This window comes from Paroedura picta, chromosome 2, assembly GCF_049243985.1.
Source record: "Paroedura picta isolate Pp20150507F chromosome 2, Ppicta_v3.0, whole genome shotgun sequence".
NCBI classification, from domain to species: Eukaryota; Metazoa; Chordata; class Lepidosauria; order Squamata; family Gekkonidae; genus Paroedura; species Paroedura picta.
Window position 1 is genome coordinate 148,549,288 of NC_135370.1, and position 27,194 is coordinate 148,576,481.

At 44.1% G+C, this 27,194-nt stretch overlaps 1 protein-coding gene across 2 annotated transcripts; it reads right to left on the reverse strand.

The window, feature by feature from the left end:
* Positions 1 to 16,886: 16,886 nt before the first annotated feature.
* Positions 16,887 to 26,028, reverse strand: ISCA2 (iron-sulfur cluster assembly 2). Of its 2 annotated transcripts, none has more exons than XM_077323232.1 (4): positions 25,886 to 26,028; positions 21,651 to 21,816; positions 20,749 to 20,864; positions 16,887 to 18,127 (listed from the first exon to the last, which is right to left on the reverse strand). In XM_077323232.1, the coding sequence occupies exons 1-4, from the start codon at positions 25,942 to 25,944 to the stop codon at positions 17,953 to 17,955; spliced, it is 516 nt and encodes a 171-aa protein (XP_077179347.1). In that variant the 5' UTR covers positions 25,945 to 26,028; the 3' UTR covers positions 16,887 to 17,952. The 2 variants fall into 2 exon arrangements, with proteins under 2 accessions (XP_077179347.1, XP_077179346.1); XM_077323231.1 differs by lacking the exon at positions 25,886 to 26,028 and adding an exon at positions 25,569 to 25,804.
* Positions 26,029 to 27,194: the final 1,166 nt, after the last annotated feature.

Consider the following 27,194-nt stretch of genomic DNA (forward strand, 5'->3'; position numbering starts at 1 on the left):
CCCCTTAATTTACAAGTCAGGCCCTTGGAGCACAGCTAACAGCAATCACTGATAAAGTTGCTGAAAGTCCTGTGCAGCAGACTGGTCTTTAAGGTCCTTTCCTTTGGTGTGATGGAAAACTCCTTTTCTGTCACTCCTGTCTCCCTGCTTTTTCTTCCTTTATTTTGCTTCATAAATCTTTCACCAATTGTGCATGGTAAGAGAGAAAGAGCCTGTAAAAGTAAAGGTATCCCCTGTGCAAGCACCGGGTCATGTCTGACCCTTGGGGTGACGTCCTCTAGCATTTTCTTGGCAGACTCAATACGGGGTGGTTTGCCAATGCCTTCCCCAGTCATTACCGTTTACCCCCCAGCAAGCTGGGTACTCATTTTACCGACCTTGGAAGGATGGAAGGCTGAGTCAACCTTGAGCCGGCTGCTGGGATCAAACTCCCAGCCTCATGGGCAGAGCTTTCAGACGGCTGCCTTACCACTCTACACCACAAGAGGCTCATGAAAGAGCCTGTAGTGGAAGGTTATACAACCTTGCAGTTTATCTTCCTAGTTTATTTTTATCTGCCTAGTTTATTAAGTGAGGTAATTCTTGGCCACTGAAGCACAGGTTGGTAAAACTCAGCTAGAAATGTATAGGGGAAGAAAAGTAACTTTGGGGTGTTTCTCCTCAGAAAACATTATGTGCTGTGTCTTGTAAATAGACAATCCAGCAAAGAGAATTGTTGTTTTAAAAACTTATATTTAAAAAATCCTGTATTTTAGTTCTTTAGTTTGCTGCACTCTAATGAAAATGCCATGTGACCTCCCTGCCACACCCCAGGTTCTAGTTCTGTGAAGAGAAGGTCAGGCTGTGTATTTCAGAGATGGTCTTCAGCTTTTGCATATTGACATTTGTTTTATGCAGGTGGAAAACTGAACCCAGTTCCACAAAGGGCAGCACTTTAAAGCTGTGTCCTTAAGAGAATGGTTAGTAGCACCTGCTTAAGATTTCAGGGCACTGAACTTGTGTTAGATTATGCCCTCTGTTTTAAAATAATTCGCTATTTATGGTAAGAGCACTAGGCAAGCAGTGGGAAAATAAGAAACAGTGGCCTGGCATTGTCCTTATTAGGAGCAAAATGGGTGGCAATTGCCATCCTTTGAGAAACTTGAAGCTACCTTCTGGATCCTGAGTTGTAGGAGGGACCTGTTTTTATTTGGGCTAGAAATGGGTAATGTATGTTTAAAAATAAATTGCTGTGATAAAGACAGGCTTACTCTTTAGCAGGAAGCAGGGAGGGGATCCTCTAATCAAGCTGAAAATCTTGGTATTCATATTCTGTGCTAGTTTCCTATTCCGCTTTTGCAAGCAGCCCTGATTATAGCCATTTAGATTTTTAAAACATATATGCCAGCCTTGCAAATAAGTCCACAGAAGTTATAGACTCTTAACATTTAGTTGCCTGCCTGCACCTGTGTTAGTCACGACTCATTTATGACACAAATGGCTAGTGGGTGGGGAAACAAACCACAGTCTTGCTGTATTTACAAGTGGTGTGCCTTGAATGGTGAGCTTACCATGAATGAGGTGATATGATAACCATCTTCAAATACTTGAAGGGCTGTCATATAGAAGATGGAGCAGAGTTGTTTTTGTTGCCCCAGAGGGTCAGACTAGAACCGATGGGTTGAAATTAATTCAAAAGAAGTTCCTGACAGTTACAGCAATTCCTCAGTGGAACACCCTTCCTCGGGAGATGGTGAGTTCTCCTTTGGAAGTTTTTAAGCAGAGGCTAGATAGTCTTCTGTCAGAAATGCTGATTTTATGAACTTAGGCAGATGGTGAGTGGGTGGGCAGGAAGGGATGTGCCAGTGTTTGTCTCTTGTGGTCTTTTTATTGCATACCCAGGGAATTGCTGATCGCCACTGTGGGTGGTAGGTGAATGTCCTTCTGGCCAGGCTGGATTCTGGAGATTTTTGGTGGAGGGATCACTTGGGCATGAAATTGGGGTCACTGTGGGTAGGCAGGTAATTGTAACTTCCTGCATTGTGCTGGGGATTGGACTAGATGACCCTGGAGTTCCTTTCCAACTCTATGATAATATGATTTCACCTCACCTGAAACAGCAGTCCGCCCACTCCCCAGTACATATATACTTTGTCTCTTATCCTAACCTGTTTCAAAAGGATGTAGTTCCCCTTTCTGTGCTTGCTTATACAGAAACTTCTATAGTTACACTCCACTCCCTAAGAAACAGCCACAACAAACCAAGGCAAGCAGTCTCCTTCCTCACACATGACAGCTGGTGTTGCTGTCTAATAAATCATTACTAGTTGGGGTAATAAATGCACTACAGCAGAGAAGGACTCCTCTCCAGGCGATTCATTGGAAGTTTTATTTCATCATCTCTATAGATTGGCTGTTCGTTTGATTGACGGCCAGGGGTGGGAACAAGCACAGAAAAAATCGCTTCCTTTCTAGCGATTCCTGCGAGACCGGGAACCTGTGGGGAACGAATGAAACGCTACTGGATTCCACTACAAAGGCAGGTATGCGGAACGCCGAGATTCCACTATTTAAAATACCGTTATTGCTTTGTGAAAGCAATTGGCAACATTGGTCCTTGTGTGGAATGGGCCTCAGCCTAACTTATCTCACAAGGTTGTTGTGAACATAAAACTGAAAAGAGAAGAATAATGTGCAGGACTTGTGAGGAGGGCAGCATAAGTGTGCTCTGGCCTTTTTCCAGAGTTGGCTAGGGGGGGGGAAGGGGAGGTAACAGAGTGGCCTAGGCCTGCCCCAGCCCTGTTTCTGCCGGCTCCCTTTTCTGAAGAAGACCAAACTGGCAGCCAGCCCAAGGTGCAGGGATGGTTCTGTTCACAAGTCATGTGAAAATATTTCTGTGCTGTCTCTTCTTGTATTGTGGGAGTGGTGGGCGGGAAGTGGGAGGCCTGGAGACAGACCTCTGCCAGCCCTCTGAGACCCAGCGCAGCCAGAAAAAGCCTCTGCCGTGGGAATATTTACTCGTGAGTAAGTGAGGTTTGCAATTTGCAGTCTGAGAAGGGAGAAATACTTTGGGGGTAACCACCACAGGCAATGGCAGCAGGGAAAAGAATGCTGATGTGAGTGGAAGTTGTACAGTTTCCCTTTCTATATGGAAACCACCTTGGTCTTGCTTCAATCTTTCCCAGACCATCACAACAAAGCAAATTTGAGACCAATGGAATGGAAGATGCGGAAACTGTAGATGGGGCACAGAAGCACCATGAAGCCCTGGGGATATGTGGAGGGGGGAGACACTATTTCCCAGTAGCACCTTCTCAGTAGAAGAAGAGTTGGTTTTTATACCCTGCTTATCACTGCCCAAAGGAGTCTCAGAGTGGTTTATAATAGCCTTCCCTTCCTCTCCCCACAACTGACAACCTCTGAGGTAGGTGAAGCTGAGGGAGCTCTGAGAGAAACTGCTCTGTGAGAACCATTTCTAACAGGACTGTGACCAACCCAAGGTCACCCAGCATGTGGGGGAGCAGGGAATCAAATCCAGCTTGCCACATTAGAAACTGCTGCTCTTAACCACTGTACAAATTGTCATTGCCTTAAAGAGATATAGCTAGCGCAGAAGCAGAAGAAGCTGTTGCAGGAGGGTGGTATATGTCTTTTTTTACTTGCTCATTGACTGTTATGGGACTCTTAGGGGCTTTACGCACCGGGATCTTTGTAGCAAATTGGTCACTGAATGAAAAATCGGCATTTAAAATAGTGGAATTCGTCGTTATGCATACCTGCCTTTGTAGTGGAATCCAGTTGCGTTTTGTAGCGTTTCCCACAGGCTTCCGGTCTCGGCAAAAATCGCTAGAAAGGAAGCGCTATTGCCAAGCTCGTCCCGCCCCTGGCCGTCAAGCAGCCAATGGGCAGCCGTTAGCATGCTCCCAAACAGCCCCTTTCCCTTTAAGAAAGGGTTTTTTTTTTTTTTAAAAAAACAGACCCATTAAAACGAATCTGTGTTAATTCGTTGCAACGGAGAGACCCATCTAGCTGCCTAGTGTGTTTGAGCTGTCGTTTGATCGTTGCCACGCTCCCTCCGAGTGAAAAAAAAAAAAATCCCCCCCCCTCTCACGGGCCCGATTTTCGGCTGAATAAATGTGTAAAAAATAAAGGGAAAATACATCAGCAAACGGGCTTCTCTGTTCTTTGTGCTTAGTGACTGAAGGGGAGGGACTCAAGCCGGGGAAGCCTCTAAACTGAAAGAGGCTCACTGGTGCGTTTATCCCCGCTCGCTCGGAGAAAAAAAAAATGGCGATCGCTTCGCCGGAAGATCAGAGAAGAGAGCCAGGGGGAGGGACTTTGTAGAAACCACAACAATGTTAATGCACAGGTCTTTTTCGCTAGTGTTGCAGATTGGTTGCAGGAGTGTATCGCTTTCCAGAGGGTGAATCCACTTTTGGGGATTTCCCTGAAAGCGCTACAAGGAAGCGCTTTTTGCAGATTGGTTTCAGGTGTGTGGCAGATTGTCGACGACGTTGTGCATAACAGCAAATCAGTAGCGTTTTCAATTGGCAACCATTGTGCTATTTTGAAGGCGTGCAAAAAGCCCCTTAAATTTGGCCCTTCTGGCCAATGGCTTCTCTGAGCAATCCAAGGAGGGAGGCACAGGTATTTCCTACATGGAGAGGTGATTGTGTGGTTTATAAGGTTTGCAATTTGAGAAAGGAAGAATGCTTTTGTCTTCTGTGTTCTGTGTGTGTGTGTGTGTTGGTGGAGGTAGTGGGGGAGGAGTGCTACACAGCCCTCCCCTGTCCCAAGCAGCTCTTTCCTCCAGGGGAACTGATCTCTGAAGTCTGGAGAGGAGCTTTCATTCTCAGGTTTTCCAGGTCCCACCTGGAGGCTGGCATCCTTGAACAGTGGCAGAATCAACCCCCAATGTTACTGTTAATTGTTATTTATATTATAATGTGGTTTTGCAATGTTCTGATGCCTTATTTGAAAGTTGATGTTACATACTGTTGTTACTATATATCATTCCATGTAATTTGTATTATATAATGTTCAATGTAAACAGAGCTGCAAAGGAATGGGCGGTGTAGAAATATAAATAAATAAATGCAAACCTCCAGCTGCCACCTGGAGATCCCACTTCTGGGGTTTCTCAAAGCCTGAAGAATATTTTGGGGGGTTCTCAGTGGTAAAAAAAGTTAAGAAAACTGACATAGAGGCAGTAATTGAGAAACCCTCTGTAAGTTCCTTGCTGACTGGTGTTTTCATGTTTTATTGTAACATGCAACTGTTTTTGATTTACTTTGATATTGAACTGGACTGAAGAATGCACAGACTTTAAGCAATGTACAGTTCTTAAAGCAAATTTTGCTATCCATTAAATATTTTCTTTGAAGTTAGAAACTATGACAAGTTTATGAATTATTTGATGTTTATTGTTATTAGCAGTTCCTGCCACACTGCATTTCTCTTTGTTTCCCACCTGGAGCCTGGCCTTTGGCAGATGTGGAGGGCAGGAAGGTGGCAGCCCACCCCTTCACAGCCTGCCTGGCCTTGTCTTTGGAAAATGTGGAATTGGATGGGAAGGTGGGGCCAATGCTGACCTGTGTAGACACTGTTGTATGGCTTTGAGGTAGGAGGGCCAGTTCCCCTCCAAAGCAGCTCAGCACTTTTCTTCAGAACTGATGCCTTCCTTCCCTCCTTTCCCTCCTTTCTCTGTCACCCTGTCTTTCTCTCTTTCATCTTTGTGAAAGTTTCCAGGCCCCCACCTGGAAGTTGGCAGCCCACTGGCTGCATATGGAGAAGGAGTCAGGAATTAAGCCCAGCTCTTGGGATTAGAGTCAGCTACTCTTTAACACCTTCACTACACTGGATCTCGAGCTTGAGCGGGAAGTGGGGAGGGGGGAAGAGAACCCAGGAAGGTCACAGTGCAAGTGAATGTGCTAGCGCCTGTTGTATACCTGGGTGAAATGAGCTTTGCCTATAGTATCCCAATAGCTACAGTTCATTCACCTGTTCGATACCCAGGAGTTTGCTCCTTAGGCATTTTTAAATAGTAGTCCTCAGAATTCCCTCTGTGCTCACGGAGGAATGGGTTAAGAAATATGGAGGAAGAGATTATGTAGAGAAAGGACTAAAGAATTTGTGTTTCACTCTTGATGCCTAGTGCACCCTACTGTATCAGGTCCCAGCTACAAACCCAGGATACCTTCAGATCAACATAGAAGCAAAGATAGAAATTACATGGTTGCTCCTATAAGAACCAACTCTTCTTCTTCATATGCCTACAAAAATAAACCAGAGAAAAGACAGGGGCAAATACAAACATCAGTGGAACATCCATCCATTCCACCCCATGAAAATGTTAGCCAGATAGGCATCTGAAAAGCCAAGGCTGAGATGGTAATCTCACTTTTGGCACTACAGAAGTGAAAGAATGAGGCCTAGAATCAGGGCGAATTTAGCTGGTGTGGAGCATGGGCATTGATTTTGATTGTAAGTATCACAAGATGCCCTTTCATCCTGTGCACTGCTAAAACTCACATCCCCTTAGACAATCTCCCATATGCCAGTGTCTCCCTTAAAGATATACTTTATTGCTTTATGCCCAGTGACTGATAAGGGCTTCCCATTTGTTTCTACACATGATCTGAGAGCTGGATTTAATACTTCCAAATGCACTTTTGCCATTCACAAGACATGGTCCAACCTCATAGCTGTTTGAATATGCGAGATCCGTAGTGTACGTAATTCAGAAGGATATGAAGAACATCCTACAAGGGGCATCGGAGGAGATTTGTATTTTGCATAATTAGAATAAGAACTTCCTGATATTTAAAAAATAGTCCTCGCCTATGACCTGGTTGGCTCAAAATAAATTGGAAACTTCCTGCTTCTTGGACTGTACTTCCTCCCTGGGTCAGTCCTAGGAAAATCTACCCCTCATCTTTTTTTACAAAGTTGTTTCTCTTCAAAACTATTATCTTTGCCCCTCTCTGCATATTTACAGCCAACCATTGCTTCCTGGGTCAAAAAATTCCCCAAGCATTTAAATACATTAAGTTGTATTGAATATATCCGGAGAAATCTATAGCTTATCTTTTTACACACTTTGAATGTTACCAGATAACTCCTTTAGAAATGAGGAGGCATTCCTTATGGATTTTCCTAGGTTTTCTAACTTCTAATTTTAATTGATTGTTTTTGCCGTTTAAGACAGATCATCTCTCTGTATATGTAATATTTAGATGTCCCTTTAATGTACATTCAAATATCTGCCATGCAAGAACCATTTAAAAATAGAGCACTATATTCAAATGTTGTAGGAGAACGACAGAAGTGTATAATATAGGGCTTCTCCACATGGGATTTTTCATTGATTCTGCCCCCATACTGCTTCGGTTTGTCCCATGATCAATGCATGCAATTTTGTATCTTTAGTTCTCACTTTGTTTTGTTTTTTTTTTGTTTTCCCTCTTGTGTTTTATGTTTCTGTTTTAAGTCTACTTTGACCCCAATTGAAAATCCTAATTGGAGGCATTTGTAGAAGGATATAAACTCCAGAGTGGTAAGAATACACAGGGAAGCCTGATGTATGGAACAACCCTGCCCAAGCCATTTCCAATGCTTGCAAGTTGATTGCCAAGAACATTAGGAGTGAACAGAGGGTGCAGAAAGGCCCATGGACTTCCTCTGCTGCAGAACCAGAAGAGAGGATCAGTATAAGCATTGGGCTTGCCAATTCTCCTATTCAAGTGGAGCCAAAAATATGGAGTAGCTTGAAAAATTGTCTTTTTTGTTAGCCATCCAAACAGGGATTATCATGTTGTAAGCATTATCTCAGCTGCTATAGGAGCTAACAACTTTTTAAAAGACACTATGGCCCATTATGCACGGAGTGGAAAGTCTGCATTCGGGGTGGAATGGCAGCGGCTAAAATCACCAATTATGCACGCTGCAGGCGGCAACCGGGTGCAGAGTCAACGTATGCCGCCGAAAAAGCCACATTAGTGAGATGCAGAAGAAAGTGGAGCTTCCTGGGACCAGGGCGAAACCAGAAGCGACTCCGGAGTATCTGCGTGCATAATCGGATACTCTGGGTTTTGCCGCCATTGTGTTCCGTCCCGTGCATAATCGGTTTGCTTCGCTTCTTCCTCCTCCTCGTTCTCCATGCCACCGTTTCAGCGGCCGTGCATAATAGGCCTATGTGTTTACAAATGCTTTTGGTGGCCCACCGTGCGTATGTACAGGCAATATAATCCACACTTTCTGCAGGATGCACTCCCATAAATGTCAGAAGATCTGTTTGGCAGCGCACATGCAGTCATTTCCATTCATTTTTAAGCCATCAGAATGTTAATACAGTGCTGACCCCTGGAGTCATGACACTACTTACCATTCCTGTCCCCATACATCACTTAAGAGAAAGGTTTCTTAACGGACAGCCCTGCAGCTTAAGTGTCATCTTCTCCTGCAAAGGATTTTCCTACTACAACTCTTTGGAACATGCTCAGAAACCGCTGCTGTACCCAGACGTATCTATTCGAAGAATACACTGAAGAGGCGGTAATAATGAGCTTTGCGTCATAAAAGTGTTGCTAGGAGGTCAACCCAAAACAACAGGTTTTCAAGGAAATATGAAAGGAATCTTTATCACCCCGTAGTTATAGCCATGGACCTCAAAGAAGCAACTGAAACCCTAATGTATTTGGTCCACCATCAAAAGACCCAGCCTGTGTCTTCATAATGGAAGATCCTGTATCACCCCCCACTCTCCTGTTGAAGAAATGAGTCCCACAGATAGAAGCTGAAGATCATGGCAGGTTGCCATGGCAATGTGCATTTAATCTCACTGTTTCCAAGGCAACTGTAATGGCCCATTCTGCTCCTCTAAAGGATGTCAAAGGTAAATGAGACCTGATTAGCCAAACAGGGACATAAGTCAAAATGCTGATAGGCTAAAAAACACTGAAATCAGAAACTCTCCTCATTAAAAAATAAACTAACCAAAGCCACAGGGAGAAGTGTGTAAAGGCCTTGGTTTTAAAACAGCTCAGAATCTGAACGCAGAAGGCCTTACGAGAACCACCATGTCATCACCTGCATGCTGATCACCCCATTGTCTTTCACCCATCTCCCCATGCGTGGCAGCATAAAGGGATTGCTTCCTCTGTCTATCCACCGTTACAAGTTCCTGGGTAGGGCTCAATTCGCTGTTGAACGCAAAGGCTGAGTGTGTTTTACTGCTGATTGTGCCCACACAAACCCATAGGCTTTTATTCTGTCCATATCCAGCATGGGAGACTTCAGAAGAACCTGAAGGAAGATTTAGAGGTCCATCCCAAGAAGCAAAAGTCGAAAGATGGATGCCTAGTTATGCCCAGGCTTGAAACCCCAAATGAACATAATAAAGTGTGTGTATAAAGTGAAGGAAGCCCAGCTTTCATTTGAGCACCAGTGTACATGTTACAGAATTCAAACGGCCATCAGGAGGATTTGGTATCAGACATGTGCCTTGAGTTTCAATGCTGGCATCTCAGTTTCCAGGATCTAATGCAGAGCATGACCATGAGGACAAAGGGTTTAATCCACAAGTACACAGACACACTTTGTTCTACCTGAAACAGCCATGGGAAGCTGCTAGTTGCCCATGGAAAACTTACATGTACTGATGGGTATGCTGTTGTTGTTGTTAGGTGTGAAGTCGTGTCCGACCCATCGCGACCCCATGGACAATGATCCTCCAGGCCTTCCTGTCCTCTACCATTCCCCGGAGTCCATTTAAGTTTGCACCAACTGCTTCAGTGACTCCATCCAGCCACCTCATTCTCTGTCGTCCCCTTCTTCTTTTGCCCTCGATCGCTCCCAGCATTAGGCTCTTCTCCAGGGAGTCCTTCCTTCTCATGAGGTGGCCAAAGTATTTGAGTTTCATCTTCAGGATCTGGCCTTCTAAGGAGCAGTCAGGGCTGATCTCCTCTAGGACTGACCGGTTTGTTCGCCTTGCAGTCCAAGGGACTCGCAAGAGTCTTCTCCAGCACCAGAGTTCAAAAGCCTCAATTCTTTGACATTCGGCCTTCCTTATGGTCCAACGTTCGCAGCCATACATTGCAACTGGGAATACCATAGCCTTGACTAAACGCACTTTTGTTGGCAGGGTGATGTCTCTGCTTTTTAGGGTGCTGTCTAGATTTGCCATAGCTGTCCTCCCCAGGAGCAAGCGTCTTTTAATTTCTTTGCTGCAGTCCCCATCTGCAGTGATCTTGGAGCCCAGGAAAATAAAATCTGTCACTATCTCCATTTCTTCCCCATCTATTTGCCAGGAACTGAGAGGGCCTGATGCCATGATCTTTGTTTTCTTGAAGTTGAGTTTCAAGCCAACTTTTGCACTCTCCTCCTTCACCCGCATCAACAGGCTATTTAGTTCCTCTTCACTTTCTGCCATTAGAGTGGTATCATCTGCATATCTGAGGTTGTTGATATTTCTCCCTGCAATCTTGATCCCAATTTGTGACTCCTCTAATCCCGCCTTTCTCATGATGTGCTCCGCATACAAGTTAAATAGGCAAAGTGACAGTATACAGCCTTGCCAAACTCCTTTCTCAATTTTGAACCAATCAGTGATTCCATGTTCAGTTCTCACTGTTGCTTCTTGACCTGCATATAAGTTTCTCAAGAGACAAATAAGATGGTCTGGTATTCCCATCTCTTTAAGAACTTGCCACTGATGGGTATACAACAGGGCAAATAGCAGTTCAACAGGACCATTTCAGGATGCGAAAATGGCATAGTGGAGATTTAAACCTCACAAGCATGGAAATTACATTCCCAGCAGGCATTCTCAGAACATATTTGTTGAAACCCAACAGGGAGGACACATTGACTTTGTTACCTGTGAATTGGCTCTCAGTCTCCGAGTTCAGCTGGGAAGCTGAAAAGCATTTGCATACTGTGTCATAAACTGGGTTGCACCCATCAAGCATTTTCACTGTTCTGCCAGGGATCATGGGACAGGAGGAGCCAAAAACCACATGGAATGGAGCCTGGAGTCGAGATGCTGGCAGGAAACAACCCATTGTACTGAACAAACTGGATACAAGACAAAATTGCTTTGTATGCTATTTCCCACCAGTTCTTGATGTCTGCAGAATATTATGTTTGGACCATTAAGAAGTTTCTATATTTTGAATATATTTTGAATCAATAGATGTCCACAATGCATGGGATAGAACTTAGCTCTGACGCCAAAGAAAAATATAATCTTTAAATATTTTCCCTGGCAGGCCTTTTTTGCAAATTGCCTATTTAAATCCCCCTATATGCCCTCAACCTGAGCAGGTTGCTTCAGCAGAACCTCAACTTAAAGAATATGAATTTTATGTCAAAGGCCCGATGAAACAAGTCTGCTAAACTTTCCTTATTTCCAGCTGCTGCTGAAATGCCTGAAAAATACGGTGAGATTTAATAATGAACTGGTTTTAAATTCAAATCTCAAAGAGATTTGTTTCCTGCCACCTTGAGAGTTCCATAGGTGACCCCTGGGAATTCCAGACGCATTCTGAACAGATGGAACATTTGGGTAGAACTTGCAGCTCTTGTTCTTAATCCTGAACAGCATGTCAATGTGACAGAAAACCATGCCTTCCTTGCTCAAATCAGATTACAGAGAAGTTGCTTTGAGGATACAAATCAGTACCCTCAGCTTCCACAGGTAACACGTGAAAACCTACCAGAGTACGTTCTGACCAACTGCCACCAATTCATGAACCTCTATCTGAAAAGCCATAACTCAGGGTTGCTTCTCACATATCACTTTTGTTTCATAGGTGTGAAAATTATACCCAGATCAGGGTTACCATTTTGAAATCTCTGCTGTCTTGGATGGGCTATACTTCCCTTGAAAAGGCAGGTCTGCAGCTCAGAAGCACTGCTTGACACAGCAGTCTCCAAATGGGGGCTCGAACTGCTTTTGCCCAGGTTCAGGTGGTGTATCAGCTGCAACCATTCCTGTCTCAGTCTGATTGATCCAGCCAGTGATCCATGCCTTGGTTACTGGATTAATGCCATGTGCTGCACTTGAGGCTATCCTTGAAGAGTGTCTGGAAACTGCAGATAGTGCAGAATGGCTGCTGTTAGGGGCCAACCACCGGGAGCATATGACTCGAAGACTACAGCAATTACGCTGACTACTGAACCACTCCAAAGCTCAGTTCAAGGTCTTGGTTTTGTCTTTTAAAGCCCTACATGGCTTGGAACTTGGGAATCTGAAAGCTTGTTTTCTTCCATAAGCTCCTGCTCAGAAATTGGAACACAGAGCAAAGACCCACCTGATTTAGCCCACTATGGTGAGCAGGCTCAATCATGGACCACTGTGACAGGCTGATGGCATAGCAAGCAAGGAGGCGCAAGAGTTAAACACAATGCTGGGTCCCCAAGGAGTAAGGATGTACCATTAGGATGCCAAGGACAATGTTGGAGGCAAGGCGAGTGACCACTCACCCGGTGTCCAGGGCAACCACAATTTCTTGGAGGGGATTTAAAGGGATTTAATGAGGAGCTGGGGGAAGACAGAGGTGGGGCAGGGAGTAAACTGCCTTGTAAAGGACCCCTTGAACTAATCTTCCACTGACCAATGAAGTTGTTGCTCTGTACCTCTGCTGCATTCCCAGATTACATGGAACCCCAACCCTTGCACAGCCTCCTCCAGCACCCTTCTTCCTCCCCCTCCTCCCCCCTGGATGGACATAGGACCCAAAACTCCACCTACCATTCAAAGACCACCTACCATTCTGGGCACACAAGAGAAGGCCTTTTTGGTGGCAGCTCACACACAAAATAGAATCATAGAGTTGAAAGGGGCCATACAGGCCATCTAGTCCAGCCCCCTGCTCAACGCAGGATCAACCCTAACCATCCTAAAGCATCCAAGAAAAGTGTGTATCCAGCCTTTGCTTGAAGACTGCCAGTGATAAAGCTGTAATTGACAGCAGAATCCCTGTTTACACATGCAGTAAAACAGGCACACAAATAATCTTCCCACATTCTGATTTTCATAGGTATACAAGTTTACAGAAATCTTGGGGGAAATGTCAGACATGAAGAAGAAACTGGTTAAGTGATATCTCTTACCTGATTTTGAAAACCCAACAATTCTATATAAAATCTTTATTACATTCTGAAAACAATTGAAAGCATCACACTTTCTCCCTTCTGATTTGGTAAACGGGAAGTTTTCAAGTTTTTAAAAGGTGTTGGATGCATTAGTGCAAAATGAAAAGTCCAATGCATTTAGAGAGCTCGAAAGAAAGGAAGTAATTGTGAACAGACTGTTTCCTGATTCCATTTGTGCTCCTTTGTTAATGGCTTTAACTACTTTTCTCAGGCCACTTTTCACTGTACTTAAGGACTTCGGCATTACTTGCTCTATACAGCACACATTTCAGACAAACAGAATGACCCTTTTAAACAGCAGTCAGCAGAAAAGGCTTTTCAGTTTTGCAAGAGCAGAATCAATTGCCTAACCCTTCCAGAAGAGATTTTCTAAACAAAGCAGCACTTCCATATGCTTTTCCAGGCAGACATTCAATCACAGCACAACCAAGCTGAGGTATTCCTATTAGCAAAAATTCTTCTGTCCATTGAGATCTCAAAGAGTAAGGGTGCCCTCTAGTGAAGCCAAACTATCATTCTAGCTACTCTGGGGGAGAAAAGAGCTTTACTTAAGTCCCAGCTAAACACTGAGTTAATCACTCCAGCAGTAACCATGCTGGAGTAATCAACATTTATGTTAGAGCTGCAATTTGAATTCAGTTTCTGTCCTAACATACTGTTTGGTGTAGTGGTTAGGAATGCAGACTTCTAATCTGGCAAACCGGGTTTGATTCCCCGCTCCCTCACATGCAGCCAACCTTGGGCTCGCCACAACGCTGATAAAGCTGTTCTGACCGAGCAGTGATATCAGTGCTCTCTCAGCCTCACCCACCTCACAGGGTGTCTGTTGTGGGGAGAGGAAAGGGGAGGCGAATGTAAGCTGCTTTGAGACTCCTTTGGGTAGAGAAAAGCAGCATATAAGAACTCTTCTTCTTTTCCAAATGGTTAAAACAATATACCCCCACCCCCGCCATTTCTTCAAAAGAAAGAAAACTGGAGGGATGGTATTTGCACATCACAGAGTTTGGCCAGAGAGAGAGAAAGAGATAGATAATGTTATAGTTAATCCTTATGTTAGGATTATTTCACCACCTTCTGTGACCAGGGATAGTGCACACATGCACCCTATGGGGCTAAGGCTGAAGCCACCACCCTCAAGTATTCTTCTGCAAGGCTCTTGTCCCTAGAGATCATCTCCTATTCTACCTTCCATCAAACCTTCTTTAGGTACCTGTGGTATCTGCATGCAGACATACCCAATAAGGAGTGTTAAGTGGCTGGCTTGCAGATCCAAAAGCAAGTGCATCTAGGATACAAAGAAGCCCCAGCTTTTCAACTTCCCAGTCTGGTGCTGTAGCATACCAGCTGGATCTCAGGGGAAAAGCCTCAGGGGAAAAGCCAAGACTGGGACACCACATACTCAGCACAGAAAACAAACCTCTTCTTGTGGTTATTAAACCACAGTAAGTAGGAAGCAGCATGGCCCAAAATATGCCTATGTACACCAGGGAATCAGTTGTGCTACATCTGTTCATCTAGTCCAGGCTTTCTCAACCAGGGTTTCATGGGACCCTGGGGTTTCTTGACAACCTTGGAAGGGTTTCCTGAATGGGTGGGAGTTAATTGATTTTTGATATATTTTTAAAATTTGTTAAACATTTATCGGATGATCTAATAATATGTGGTCATGTTGAGCCACCCCCCCTCTTAAAATGGCCAATGATGGGCCTGGAGGGGGTGGGAAGGGGAGGGCCCCCGGGTTGCCATGTACACAACTATGCTTCCCAATCACATTCTGCATTATCATGCCACTTCTGGGGTTTCTTGACGCCTGAAGAATGTTGCAGGGATTACTCAATGGGAAAAAGGTTGAGAAAGTCTGATCTAGTTCATAAATTACAGAAATCCAAGTATATCCTACACTGGTTATTTTTTACATTGAAAGGTCTAGAGTCTCCTACATGTATTTTATCTCTTCAGCCACTTTTTTCACACACACACACACACACCCCAGTACAGGAACAGTAATAGTAACAAGGACAACCCCAGGCAATATGTAACTCATAATGCTACCTGGTAATATGACATGAGAAATCCAGAATTTAGGGTCCAAGAACCCCCACAACATAAGAAAACCAGAAGCTGGCTCAGGAACTGAAAGAGCTCAGAGGACTATAACTGAGAAAAGAGAAGATTTTCAGCTGGAAAAAGCTATTTGCTAAATTGTGGCTAAAGTAGATAAACCCAGTTAATAAAAGGTCCGTTTACTAGGTAAAGCTATAATGTGAACCAAGTTGCCAATGGAATTCAGAACAATTGAGGAAAGAGGAACCCAGGGAGAGATCATCTCAAGAAACCAAGCAGAAACATGCATGTCTGTTTTCTCCTTCTCACCCCTGAAAGACCAAACATGCTTTCTGCAGCTAAAGTGACCAGCTTGTAGCTAGTTGGTACCCTTAATTCCACTGGAAGAAGTTATAGGAGACATTTCGTGTGCTACTGTCCACTGTTGCTGCTTCTTGATACAGCACTGTGATTTGTAAGTCTAACTAGTTGCGTCAGTGATTAGTTTTGCTCTCACTGGAAAGTGCTGTGAAATTGTAGCTGACTTATGGAAGCTGCAGGGGATTTTCAAGGTGGTTTGTCATGGCTTGCCTCTGTACAGGAGTTCCTTGGTGGTCTCCCAACCAAGCACTACCCAGGGCTCACTCTGCTGAGCTTCCAAAATCTGACGAAATCTGGCTAGCCTAGGTTATCCGGGTCAAGGTTTGTTCTGACTAGAGCCCTGACAAGAACTTGTGCCACAGTAATCTACTCTACAGAGCTACGCAGCAGTATGCTATTAATCAATGTTTTAGAAGACACTTATGCAGTGCAACATCATACAAATGCTTGGCACTGCTGACATCCCTTTGGCCCTGTACCAAAACACCCTCAAAATACATAGAGAGATGGAGAGAGGCCTGTTCAAATAAGGTACTCACTGCCCTCACCAAAAGCAATGACATGACCTAGGAGAGAGAAAACAGTTTGCCTTCCTGACCCCAGCCAATCAAAGTCACTTTGCACTTAGTGTTCATCGCTCAAAAGAGCAATACAAAAGAAGGCGACACACCACACTCTACTGCTCTTCCCTAAAAGGAAGATGCACTGCAGTAGTTTGCATTTGTAGGTCACTTTTACCACATTGGCCAAAAAGCAAAATGAATCAAAGTCAATATTATTTTTGACATGCCCCTTTTCTTGGGAGTGTTATCTGCTAAGCCACCATTTCCCTGTTGTTGTTGTTTTCCAAACGTGAGTGACTGGTTGTTCATCTAATGGTATTCTAGAGACAAACACCCTTGCTTTGTTAATTATAGGACAGTTACGCCGACAACAAAAAGAAAACTCTGGCTTCCCTAACCCATGAAGCAGCAATCAAGTATGTGACATATGTGCAAAGTGGTGCTTCTGTTGAGATCAGTATTGGAGATCATTTTAAAGAGTAATGAATCATTTGGAGCATTAAATGGTGCTGATGAATGTACATGTATACTTTCCTCGGATAAACAATCTTGGAGCCTTGTGAAACAGTCTACTAATTATTTCCAGGATTTATGGCCAAAGAAAAATGTCTTCAAAATAGCCCAGTTCTTTGCCAGAAAATAAAAGCTTTCAAATTCTAGCTGATTTTAAAGGAAAAACTACGGCAATATATTATCCTGCACTGCAATTATACAAGTCTTCCCTTACTTTCCAATAAAAATACCTATACTAAACAAAAGAAAAAGTATTTTTGTTTTGCTTTATTTAGTGCATAAATCTCTTAGCACCTTTGAACAGAAACCAAGAGGAAAATAACTGAGAGACAAAGAATGAAAATCTCATTATGAAAAATAATTCCCCTCGACATTGCATTGCAAACCATCTCACTGCCAAATTCCAAAAGAAAAATAGCAATTTAAAGAACATGTACAACTCCAACCAATCTAAGTAGGAAGCCTCCTTTTGCGGGAACAACAGAGGGAAAGAATCTGGAGTTGCAGGTTTATATTGTTGGGGAAGAAGATAAGGAGCCTCAGAGTCAGCAAGTAACCAATTGAATTCAGTCCCATAGAGGGAAGTGCATAGCTGCTGAAAATACTTCCACCGGCAGAAGTGTTTGGTGGGATCTAAGTCAGATGCCTAAGAATTTCGTGTTGAATTCCTACAACATTTGGGCATATTTTATATATATGTTGTCATACAGTCAAACAAACACATGGAGGAGATGCAGGGCCTATGTCTGCAGACTTTGCTCTTGACCTCCATGGATTCAAAAGGATTATTTTCACAAGGAGCAAATTTTCCAGTGAGCTGTATTATCTGTTATTGACATCTACACATATTCAGCATACACATGTAGACTTCATATAAACTGCTTTTGAGAGCATGGCCATGAGGGACAGGATCAGAAGACCTCAATCAAACCCCTCTATATACGCATTTTTGCCCAAATCAGGTATGAAAAGATCTGATGACATACATGAAAGTGAAATGTAAGAAACGTATGCTTTAAACAACCCTAAAACATTGCAAATCACAAAGGTATGTACAAATATTTCTCCACTGGCCTTACTGTTTTAGATGCTACATGGAAGTCATCATATGATTCAAAGACAACAAAGGAGACAAGCCTAATTCACATTTTGCCTTGGAGAGATCAGCTTCTGTTGGAGATTCTGCCCCAAGAGCTCAAGGTATGCGTGCATACTTGTATCATACAACAGACTGTACCAGTTGCTCAAAAAAACTGAAGAGAAACAAGGCAACCAGTGATCACTCAGTGTCCACTACTGTCCACATGGAGAAACTCAATCAGAGCTTAACCGAGAATGATGATCCGCAGGAGCAGCCCTGCTCAGCTTGGGGATTGTTCACCACCTGGAAGGAGCTGCGAATTAACTCCTGGTTGAAGTCCACCATTGCCCCTTTCACAAAGTTCAGGCTGTCCAAATCCACAACTACCCGGGCACTCCCTTGTTCAAAAACCCTGAAGAAAAAGATGCAGATGGACTTTTAGGAAACAAGCACAGAGAGATTGGAAGAAGACAAACCCACAAACAGTTGCCTCTGTTCCACAGATCATATATGCAAAAGAATTTTTGGGGATACACCAGTGCACAATCCATCAGCAATACCTTGTAGACATTATGGGCACTACAGTCTGCAAGACCCTAGAGCAGTGGTTCTCAGCCTGGGGGTCGGGACCCCTTTGGGGGCCAACGACACTTTTACAAGGGTCGTGGCAGGGCAAGCAGCTTAGCAAGCGGGAGCGCCATCCACACAACAGCTTTGTGGGGTAGATCAAGATAGAATGTTCATCTGTCTGGAGCAGTGGAAAAGAGCAAGATCGGCATGGTGGCACAAGAGGCAGAACCGAACTGAGAAACCCCAGGAAAAATAAAAACAATTTATATACAATCATGAACAATGGATCTTCACACTATTGGTCAGTTTTGGTTTAATTTCGGTGAAAGAACACTTGCATAATTTTATGGTTGGGGGTCACCACAACATGAGGAACTGTATTAAAAGGTCGCGGCATTAGGAAGGTTGAGAACCACTGTCCTAGAGAATGCCTGTTCTCTTTGAAGTTCCCTTTAAAAGTCTGGCAGGTGAACCTGTACTACACATGATAACATCTAGCCATAATGCAATTCCAGAAGTCACCAAGAGCAGAATTTTCTTTGTCACAATTCTGGATCTGCCTTAGTCCAACCATTCAAGTTTACAGGTATGGCTGCTACCCGTTCCAGCAACCCCAGGAAGCAGGAGGGGGGGGGGCATCACTGCCAAGGTCACATCAATTCCATTTGACCAACCAAAAGTGACATCACCATGTCAGCAATTCATTAGGAATTCCCGCAATTCCTATGGTAAAGACGATAGAGATTGGAGAAATTCATAGACCACTGAAGATATTGCAGTCAGAAGTGATAATGTCTCATCTGCAACATCGCCCCCTGATTCCTATTCTCTCCCACTTCTCTGTTACTCAAGAGCAAGCAGGGGCAGGAGTTTGCCTACCATGACCGGGCAACTGCCAGTCCTACTTTCCAGAGCCTAATGAAAATGCTCCTTTTCCAATGCATGTTTAGCTAAATGCATGTTGAGTTTTTAAACATGGCCCTAGCTCCTGTTTTTTGATTAATTTTATCTTGTTACTTTGATTTAATATTTAATACAATGTTTGATTTTGTTAATTGCTTAGTTTCTCCATGGGAATTTAGAGGAGGATACTAATTTAATGTGCAAATCCATGACCTGATTTACAATGTTCCTGTGAGGCTTGGAAAGAATATGCAATGGAAGTGACTGTTAGGGAGAATCAGAGAAACCTTCATGGATGTCTCATGTTCTGCAGCACTGCAATGAATATGGCTGCCAGTCCTGGGTTGGCAACCAATAGGAGGCCACAAGGAGGCATGGACATGGGAGGGAGGGTGGCCATTAGCAACAATGTGAGATCACTTAGATTTGCTTAACTTTGTGAGTTAGAAGATTTTTCCCCCAGAAGTTGTTGTCATACAGATGCCATATTATTGGAGAAAATACAGTATTGACCTTAGAATCAAGCCACTACTGTTTATATTTGATTGTCTGCTGCCACAAGACTCATGTTGATTATTTTAACTTTAGAAAGTTGAAAAAAATTGATTGTACAAACAAAAAAAAGATACATCAATGTCAAGATGAATTATACCTTGGACCTTGTCTTTTTTGCACACTTTGGATCTTTACGTTCTTTTCTTGGCTATGAACTCTGCATATAATGTCAACCTCCCTTTCTTTCATTTATTATTTATTCACTCTTGCCAAGTTCATTAGTATTTTGTAATTATACAGTTGCTTGCACTCTTTCATTGTCACAATGCTATGATATTATTTTATTAATACACGTGTTAGTTCCATGTCTGTTCCACATAATATTCCTGGTAAGGCCTTGGAGGAGTGTGTCTCATGGCTTAAGTGCCATTCAGCATAACACCCACTCAGGGAGGATGTCCCACCCCTGAGTGCCTCCTCCTCCAACCAGCTTGCCTTCTTTGTCCAGTGGCCAGCCAATCCCCTTCCATCCCCCACCCTTGACCACCCCCTCCTTCTTCCACTTCCCACCAAGGCTCAGAGGCTGCAGAACCCTGGTGCGTGAGAGCTGTCCCTGCTGGTAAGTTCCCTTCCTGGGGGCCTCCAGCCTTTCCAGATCCTGGGGGGAGGGAGAGGCCATCTGCAGAGTTCTTCCATCTCCCCCCCCCCCCATCTAGCACCTGTTGTATTCCTGAATGCGACGGGCTTGGCTCCCAGTTATTTATATTTGCCTCTTTCAAGATCCTTATTGCTCACTGTACCTTCCTCACTGGAGGATCTCTCCCTCTGGTTGGTTGCCCCCACCCCACCCTTGGTCAAGCTCTAGCAGTGGCAGCCAGTTGCCTGCTCCAAGACCGAAGAAGGCAGCTGTGGGGTTGGAAGGCTCCTTGGAAGTGATCTGTACCCACAACAGAACCCTGTCTTTTTACTAGGGTGATGGGAATCTATAAAATGGGATTCTCTACACTAGCACAGACCAATTCCCCCCCCCCCCCCACACACACACAATGTTATCTATGCCCTTACCTGTCATCAGAATTGACAACTGTATCCAATGAAAACTTATACTGGAAACCTGAACAGCCACCTCCTTCCACTTGCAGCCGGAGAAATTCAGACCCTTCTGTAATCTCCAGTAGCCTCTGTTGCAACAGAAAATAGAGCGCTAAAAAGATGGGCAAGAGTGCCATGCAAATATTTAGTAGCTACTTGAAAGTCTAACAAGTTAAGAGCCCTTGAAAGGGCCTGGATCACTAGAGAGAATGCAAAGTGCAGAACAGAGAGGCCAGTCACAGCCCATTACTCCCACAGGTACCACTTCAGGTGCCGGGCTCCAGAAATGAGTTTATTGGGAATTATTCACAAAACTCAGATTCATGTCGTTTGTCTCTAACACAGTGCAGAGCAGGCTAAACTCTCCCTCCAAATCAAGTGTTTCATTGGAAACACACTTTACTATGCCACTGCAAATTATGAGAAGAGTAGGTTTTTATACCTTAAGGAGTCTCAAAGCAGCTTACCTTCCTAACAGGCACTTTATGAGGCAGGTGGGGCTAAGAGAGTTCTGGGAAGCGGTCACTCAACACTTCATGTGGAGGAGTAGGGACTCAAACCCAATTCCCTAAATTAGAGTCTATCACTCTTAACCACTACCGTGCTGGCTCTCTGGTCCATATGTATAGTAAAGTATATAGAGCATTTAAATGGGCAGATCACAGACTGCTAGTAAAATAATACAAATAATAATAAAACTCCCTTTAGAACTACAGCAGCCTTACTATTACCAATGACTACATAATTTTAAAATGTACAGAGAAAGAGAGAGCATGCTGCATAGGCACACAAGTATTAGGCCACTCAAAAATCCAGGAGGCATTATACAACATGACATGTAGCACACAGGTTTGGTGACTGTGAAGGAGTCATACTTTTATACAACTTTCACTAAGGTAGATCTGTCCGTCATGTGAATCGCTCTGTCTCTCTCCAGGGGCAGATGATGCCACCAACTGCCCTCTTATCCTTGGAACACAGGCACTGTTCTGAGAGGTCTGGGACGGGGCTCTCACCGGGTGCCAGAGAGCATAGCTAGGGCTGCATAGGAAAAACATGAAATGAAAAGTAAGTTGTTGGGAAGAAAGTACAGCAGACAGGAGATACAAGGCATGAAGACAGCATAAGAACCATGAGGGAGGCGGGGACATGTAAAAGCGAGAGGAAACTGCCAACAGATCAAGAACATTCAAACTGTAGGTACAGGTGTCCTTTGGAGAATTCCCAGCCTATAGAGGCAGCAGGTTAAGTGTGGAGGTTCTGTAACCATGATGTGAAGAGTTGGTTTTCATACTCTGCTTTTCACTACCCAGAGGAGTCTCAAAGTGGCTTACAATCCCCTTCTCTTCCTCTCCTAGACCGTTTATGCACTAGAGGTTTCATGCTGGGTTACAGGCTGGAGTTTTAGTCGTGGCAGGTGGCCCCACCACTTCCTGCACTCACACAGGGGTGCATTTGGCCCAGTGCACCACATCCGCCCCCTATTTGTGCTCCTGCACGAGAACTGGGGCAGTAAAGTGCCCAGTGCATAAACGGTCCTAGTGAGGTAGGTGTTGCTGAGAGAACCAGATTAGCTCAAGGTCACCCAGATGGCTGCATGTGGAGGTGGAGGCTCCAGATTACAGGCTGTCGCTTTTAACCACTACACCATCCTGGTTCTAGATGAAGCATCTATAACGCCTGTCTGGTTAGGCCAGGCTTTCCCAACTAGGGCTTCATGAAAACCTGGGGTTTCTTGGTGGCCCTGGAAGGGTTTCCTGAATGGGTGGGAGTTCTTTTTTTAATGATTTTTAAAGTTTGTTAAACATTGATTGGGTGACCTACCCCTCCAATGGTCAATGATGGGCCTGTAGAAGGTGGGAAAGGAAGGAGCTCCAGGGGGCATATGTACAGAGCTATGTTTCTGAACCATATTCTACACCATCACGCCACTTCTAGGGTTTCTCAAAACCTGAAGAATGTTTCAGGGGTTTCTCAAAATTGGGAAAGGCTGGATTAGGCAGAGACTTTCCACTAGAAGACCCAAAGAGTATGGGATCGGATTGTGAGGTGCTGTTCTCCACTGAACACCGTGGAAGGAAAGCAGAGCACACCAACACCTATATTTCCTAATTCTCTGTTCATTTTTATTTATTTAGTGTATTTTAGCCTCACTTTTTCTTCAAGAACCCAGGGAAGGCTGCTGGGTTAACTCATGTCAGCCACAGATGCTCAGCCTAACCTATCTCACAGGGCTGTTATGAGGATAAAGAGAGAGAGGGGAAAATATTGTAAGCTATTTGCTGTATCCATTGGGGAGAACAGTGATATAAAAATGTAGTAAATAAGTCCATGATTCTCTCTTCTTCTGTTTTATCATCCCAGCCACCAAGTGAGGTGGGTAAGTCTGGGAGAGTGTGACTGACTCAAGATCACCAGTAAGTTTCACAGCAACCATGGCTTGCAATACTGTCTATTGTTTTTTGCTCTCAAGTTACACCTGACTTATGGCAAGCATATAGGGCACTGGTCCCCAATGTGGTGCCCATGTTTCCTTGTACCCATCAAGTGTTATTAGAAACTAAGAGGGGCCAGTTATTAGAAACTAAGAGGGGCACCTGCTCAGCAAAGCTTCTGACTGACCACTGGAGATCTGACTGGCTGGGCAGATTAGGATAACATTGTTTCAATGGCTGCTGCCACCAATGTTGATTGTATTTTCCCTCTCTTCCTACCTAGTATATATTTTTTTAAATCACCCCCTTCTCCCTTGCACTCTGCCTTTTGCAGCAGTTCTTTTGTGGTTATCCCCCCCACCCTGTGTCGGAATTCCAAAGGAACCCACTGGTCCAAAAAGGCAGGAGAGCCCTGCTGTAGGGTTTTCAAGGCAATAAACATTCAACACAGGTCTACCAAGTCATAATCTATTACTCTGATCACTTCACCATGTTAACAAGTAAGCCTCTAGTAGAAAACAGATTCCAAAGAACTAAAGAATGGTCTCCTTCATAGAATCTGTGCTGTTTTGGAACGTTTCATCCCAGGCAAGGAAAATCATTGCTCTTTTAAAAGCTGCATTTAGGGTAATATGAAAACTTGAGAGAAAATCCACATTCTATTTGGGCCTAACAGTGTCAACCTAAACAGGACTATACCCTTCTAAGGCCAATGACTAAAAAACAAAAAACAAAACCCTGTGCAACTCTGTTTAGGATTGCACTATTGTAAAAAAATAAATCCTACCCACCCTTCTGTTAGAATATTGAAGACGACTTTTAACTTTTACTAGGGGGTGAGAAGCTAAGACTAGACATAACCAAGTGAGGCACAAAAGTGCTAGCCATGCTTTTTTTCTGCCCCTTTCTTTCTCTTTACTTGAGCATTGCTTCCTTTCGCCATCATACAGGGTGGACCTTTTAAAAAAATAAAGCAAAGCATTCATGAACACTTGGCATTTAAGCAAACACAAGGGGAAAGACATAACAGGTTTTTGTTCCACAGCTACAGGAGATTTATTGTGACAGTGTTTGCTATCTTCTGATCAGATGGGAGAAGTTGTTCTCTATAATAACTTCATTGTGGCCTTAACTGCCTTGCTAAAATACAGAGGCAGATGCCCTATACAGGTTATAGAGAGGGAAAAGGAAACCATTTGACTGAAATGAGAAGCAGTTATTTTCGTCTGTTCCCTGCTCTGGACAGCCTTAGACACATCACAAACCAAACAGTCATCTGTAGTTATCCCGCTGCATTGGTGTCATTATCCATATGCCTGAACCCTGCCTGAACCCTCCTAAGCTCCTGCCCTCAATACAGCCTCCTGGTTGTGAGACCCCTACGCTAATTAAGCAGCACAAAAAGACAACTTCTTTTAATCTTGAGCCTTTCCATTTTTCTTTAACACCCTTCCATGGGCCATTTGCTGTTTTGTTCCTTAAATGTTTGTGTCAGAGCTGCAATGTCAGATGACAGAATTCCAGAGTTCAATAAACAAACTTGCTGTGTGAACATTTCAGCCAGTGACTTACAACCTACATTTCTTTTTCAACAGCACTGCTAAACGAGCATTTATATACTTGCAAACTACAGTAGACTTCCAGGGACAACACTGCCCCCCCCCCACAAAAAGGAGAAGAGTTGGTTTTTATATGCTGCTTTTTCTCTATCCAAAGGAGTCTCAAAGCAGCTTACAATCACCTTCCCTCTCCTCACAAGAGACACCCCGTGGGGCAGGGTGAGGCTGAGAGAGCTTTAGGCACAGCAATCAAAACAACAGTGAAAGCGACAAGCCTAACAAGGTTATATTTTCTCTTGTCATATCATGACTTGAAATGCAAGCTTCAAATCATTTCTCTGTGAATGAGAGAGACTGTACATTAACCGAGATTGCACATAAGGGTTGCCAGGGTTGGGAGGGCAAGGTTTAAGGAGGGGAGGGCCTCAGCATGGTACAATGACATAGAGTCCACTTTCTCCAGAGATCTGATTTCTTATTTTGTGGAGATCAGATGTAGTAACGAGAGACCTTCAGGCTCCACCTGGAGGATGGAAACCTAGCAGAGATATAGGCTCAAGCACTACAAACCACTTCTTGCCTATTTCGGATTTCCCCAGGCATCTCAAGTGACTAAGCCAGTCTTCTGCAAGGGCAGTACAGAAATTAAACAACAACAATAATAGCAATAATATTATAGAACCGACTCCGTTGGTTTCAGCTCAAGAAGCGCTGAAAGGTTCAGCGGCATTCAGCGGGGGAAGCTCATAACAACTCGGCAGCCCGAGCACCAGCAGCCATTCCCTACTAGGTAGCTTACTCCCAGGGAAGCGCACTCAGAATGGGCGCAGCCTTCAACCGCTCCTTGCTTGAACAAGGGAGACAAGGTGCCCTTCTTCTCGTTGCCTCTCTGCACAAACCCTCGGTCTCTCCGCCGCCCACCCCCTGGAAAGCCATGCCCTCGCCAGGAGGGAGAGAGCGCGCTGCGGGCTCAGCGGTTAGGGGCATCCATAAGGGCTGGGCTGGAAGCAGCAACGGCGAGAAGAAAGAGCCTCAGCGCTTTCCGTCCAGCTGGCGGGGGGGGGGGCGGGGGGGCTTAACCGACAGTCACAGAGCAAGGACGCCGCTGTTTCTGACCTGCTTCGCCCGCAAGTTCTCAGCGTCCTAAAACAACCGAGCCCGGCCAGAGCCGCCATCTTGCGCCCCGCAGAACTGCCTCGCTATTGGTGCAGAAAGACCATATGTCCCGCCCATCTCAAACGTCATTAGTTGTGGAATACAAGAAGGTGTGGCGGAAAAAGTCACATGACGTTCCGTGGAAAATGTGTGTGTGATGTGGGGCGGCGGTATATGTCTACAGAAGGAAGCCTGGCGGAAGTGCCTCGGTTAAGCTTGTTGACTGAGTGGCGCTGAGACTCTAAGGGAGAAGTTTTCATTAATGTATAGGATATAATCGTTACTCAATCGCCTAGGCCGCTATTTTCTTTAAAAACCCTACATATATAATTATTCTCGTTGGAGATAATTTCAGATAATTTGATGACTATTCAAAACAACCCTTCCAAATTAGTCATTTCTGTGTTGATATGTATTTATCTTACTTGTCCGCATCTATCACTAGGGCTCAAGGCGGATTACGCAGAATGCCAATACAATCAAGAAAATTGGATGATCAATAAACAATGAAATAGGAGTACAAAAACCAACCAGAACTCAAGAAAAAAAAAACCCAGAACTGCAACAAAGTTTAAGTGTTAACATGGCACATTAAATGATGCAAAATTACATATATGTGTCCAAGGTTTTATCAATCACTGATGGAAGAGATGAACATGGTCACAAGGAACTATAGTTCTACCAAGCTCTGCGGGGCAAGGGGGGGGGGGGAGAGATCACTAGCTGCAAATGAACTTTTGAGAATGAAGCTTGTGTAAATGCTTTTTGTTAGTAACAACCAAAATGCAGCAAAGTATGTGCAAGCTTTAACCTTTCTACTGAATTAGATATGGTCTTATTATATTATATTGGTCCTAATAAGAAAGTATTACTGTTCTGGAATTTTGGGGGAACCAATAATACCTTCAAATTTGGGCAGTTACATAAGTTTGGACTATTGACCAGGGATTGCCAACATCAGCTTGAGAAATTCCTGGATATTTGGGGGTGATGCCTGGGGGGTAGAGTTTGGTGATGGAAGTGGATAGGGTGTGTGTGTGTAATATCACTGAAGGACTTATCGACTCTGATATACTTACAAAGCTGTTGTCCAAGGCTGCCATTTCCTCCAAGGGAGATTATTTGTTATTCTGTGACACCTCCTGCCCAGGCCTCCCATTGATGTTGATAATTGTATTTGATTTACTGTTGTTATAGAGACCCTCTTTAGATGGGCATCACCAGTGCCTCTTTAAAGAGGTGAAAATTCTTCAACACAGACTTTATATTC

Coding starts and splice junctions, on each gene's coding strand:
- ISCA2 (XM_077323231.1), bottom strand. CDS start 25,756: ATGCCCCTAACCGCTGAGCCCGCAGCGCGCTCTCTCCCTCCTGGCGAG. Junction 20,865..21,650: donor TTAGTGAAAGTTGTATAAAA/GTATGACTCCTT, acceptor CTGTTGCAACAG/AGGCTACTGGAGATTACAGA. Junction 18,128..20,748: donor GTTGTCAATTCTGATGACAG/GTAAGGGCATAG, acceptor CTTTTTCTTCAG/GGTTTTTGAACAAGGGAGTG.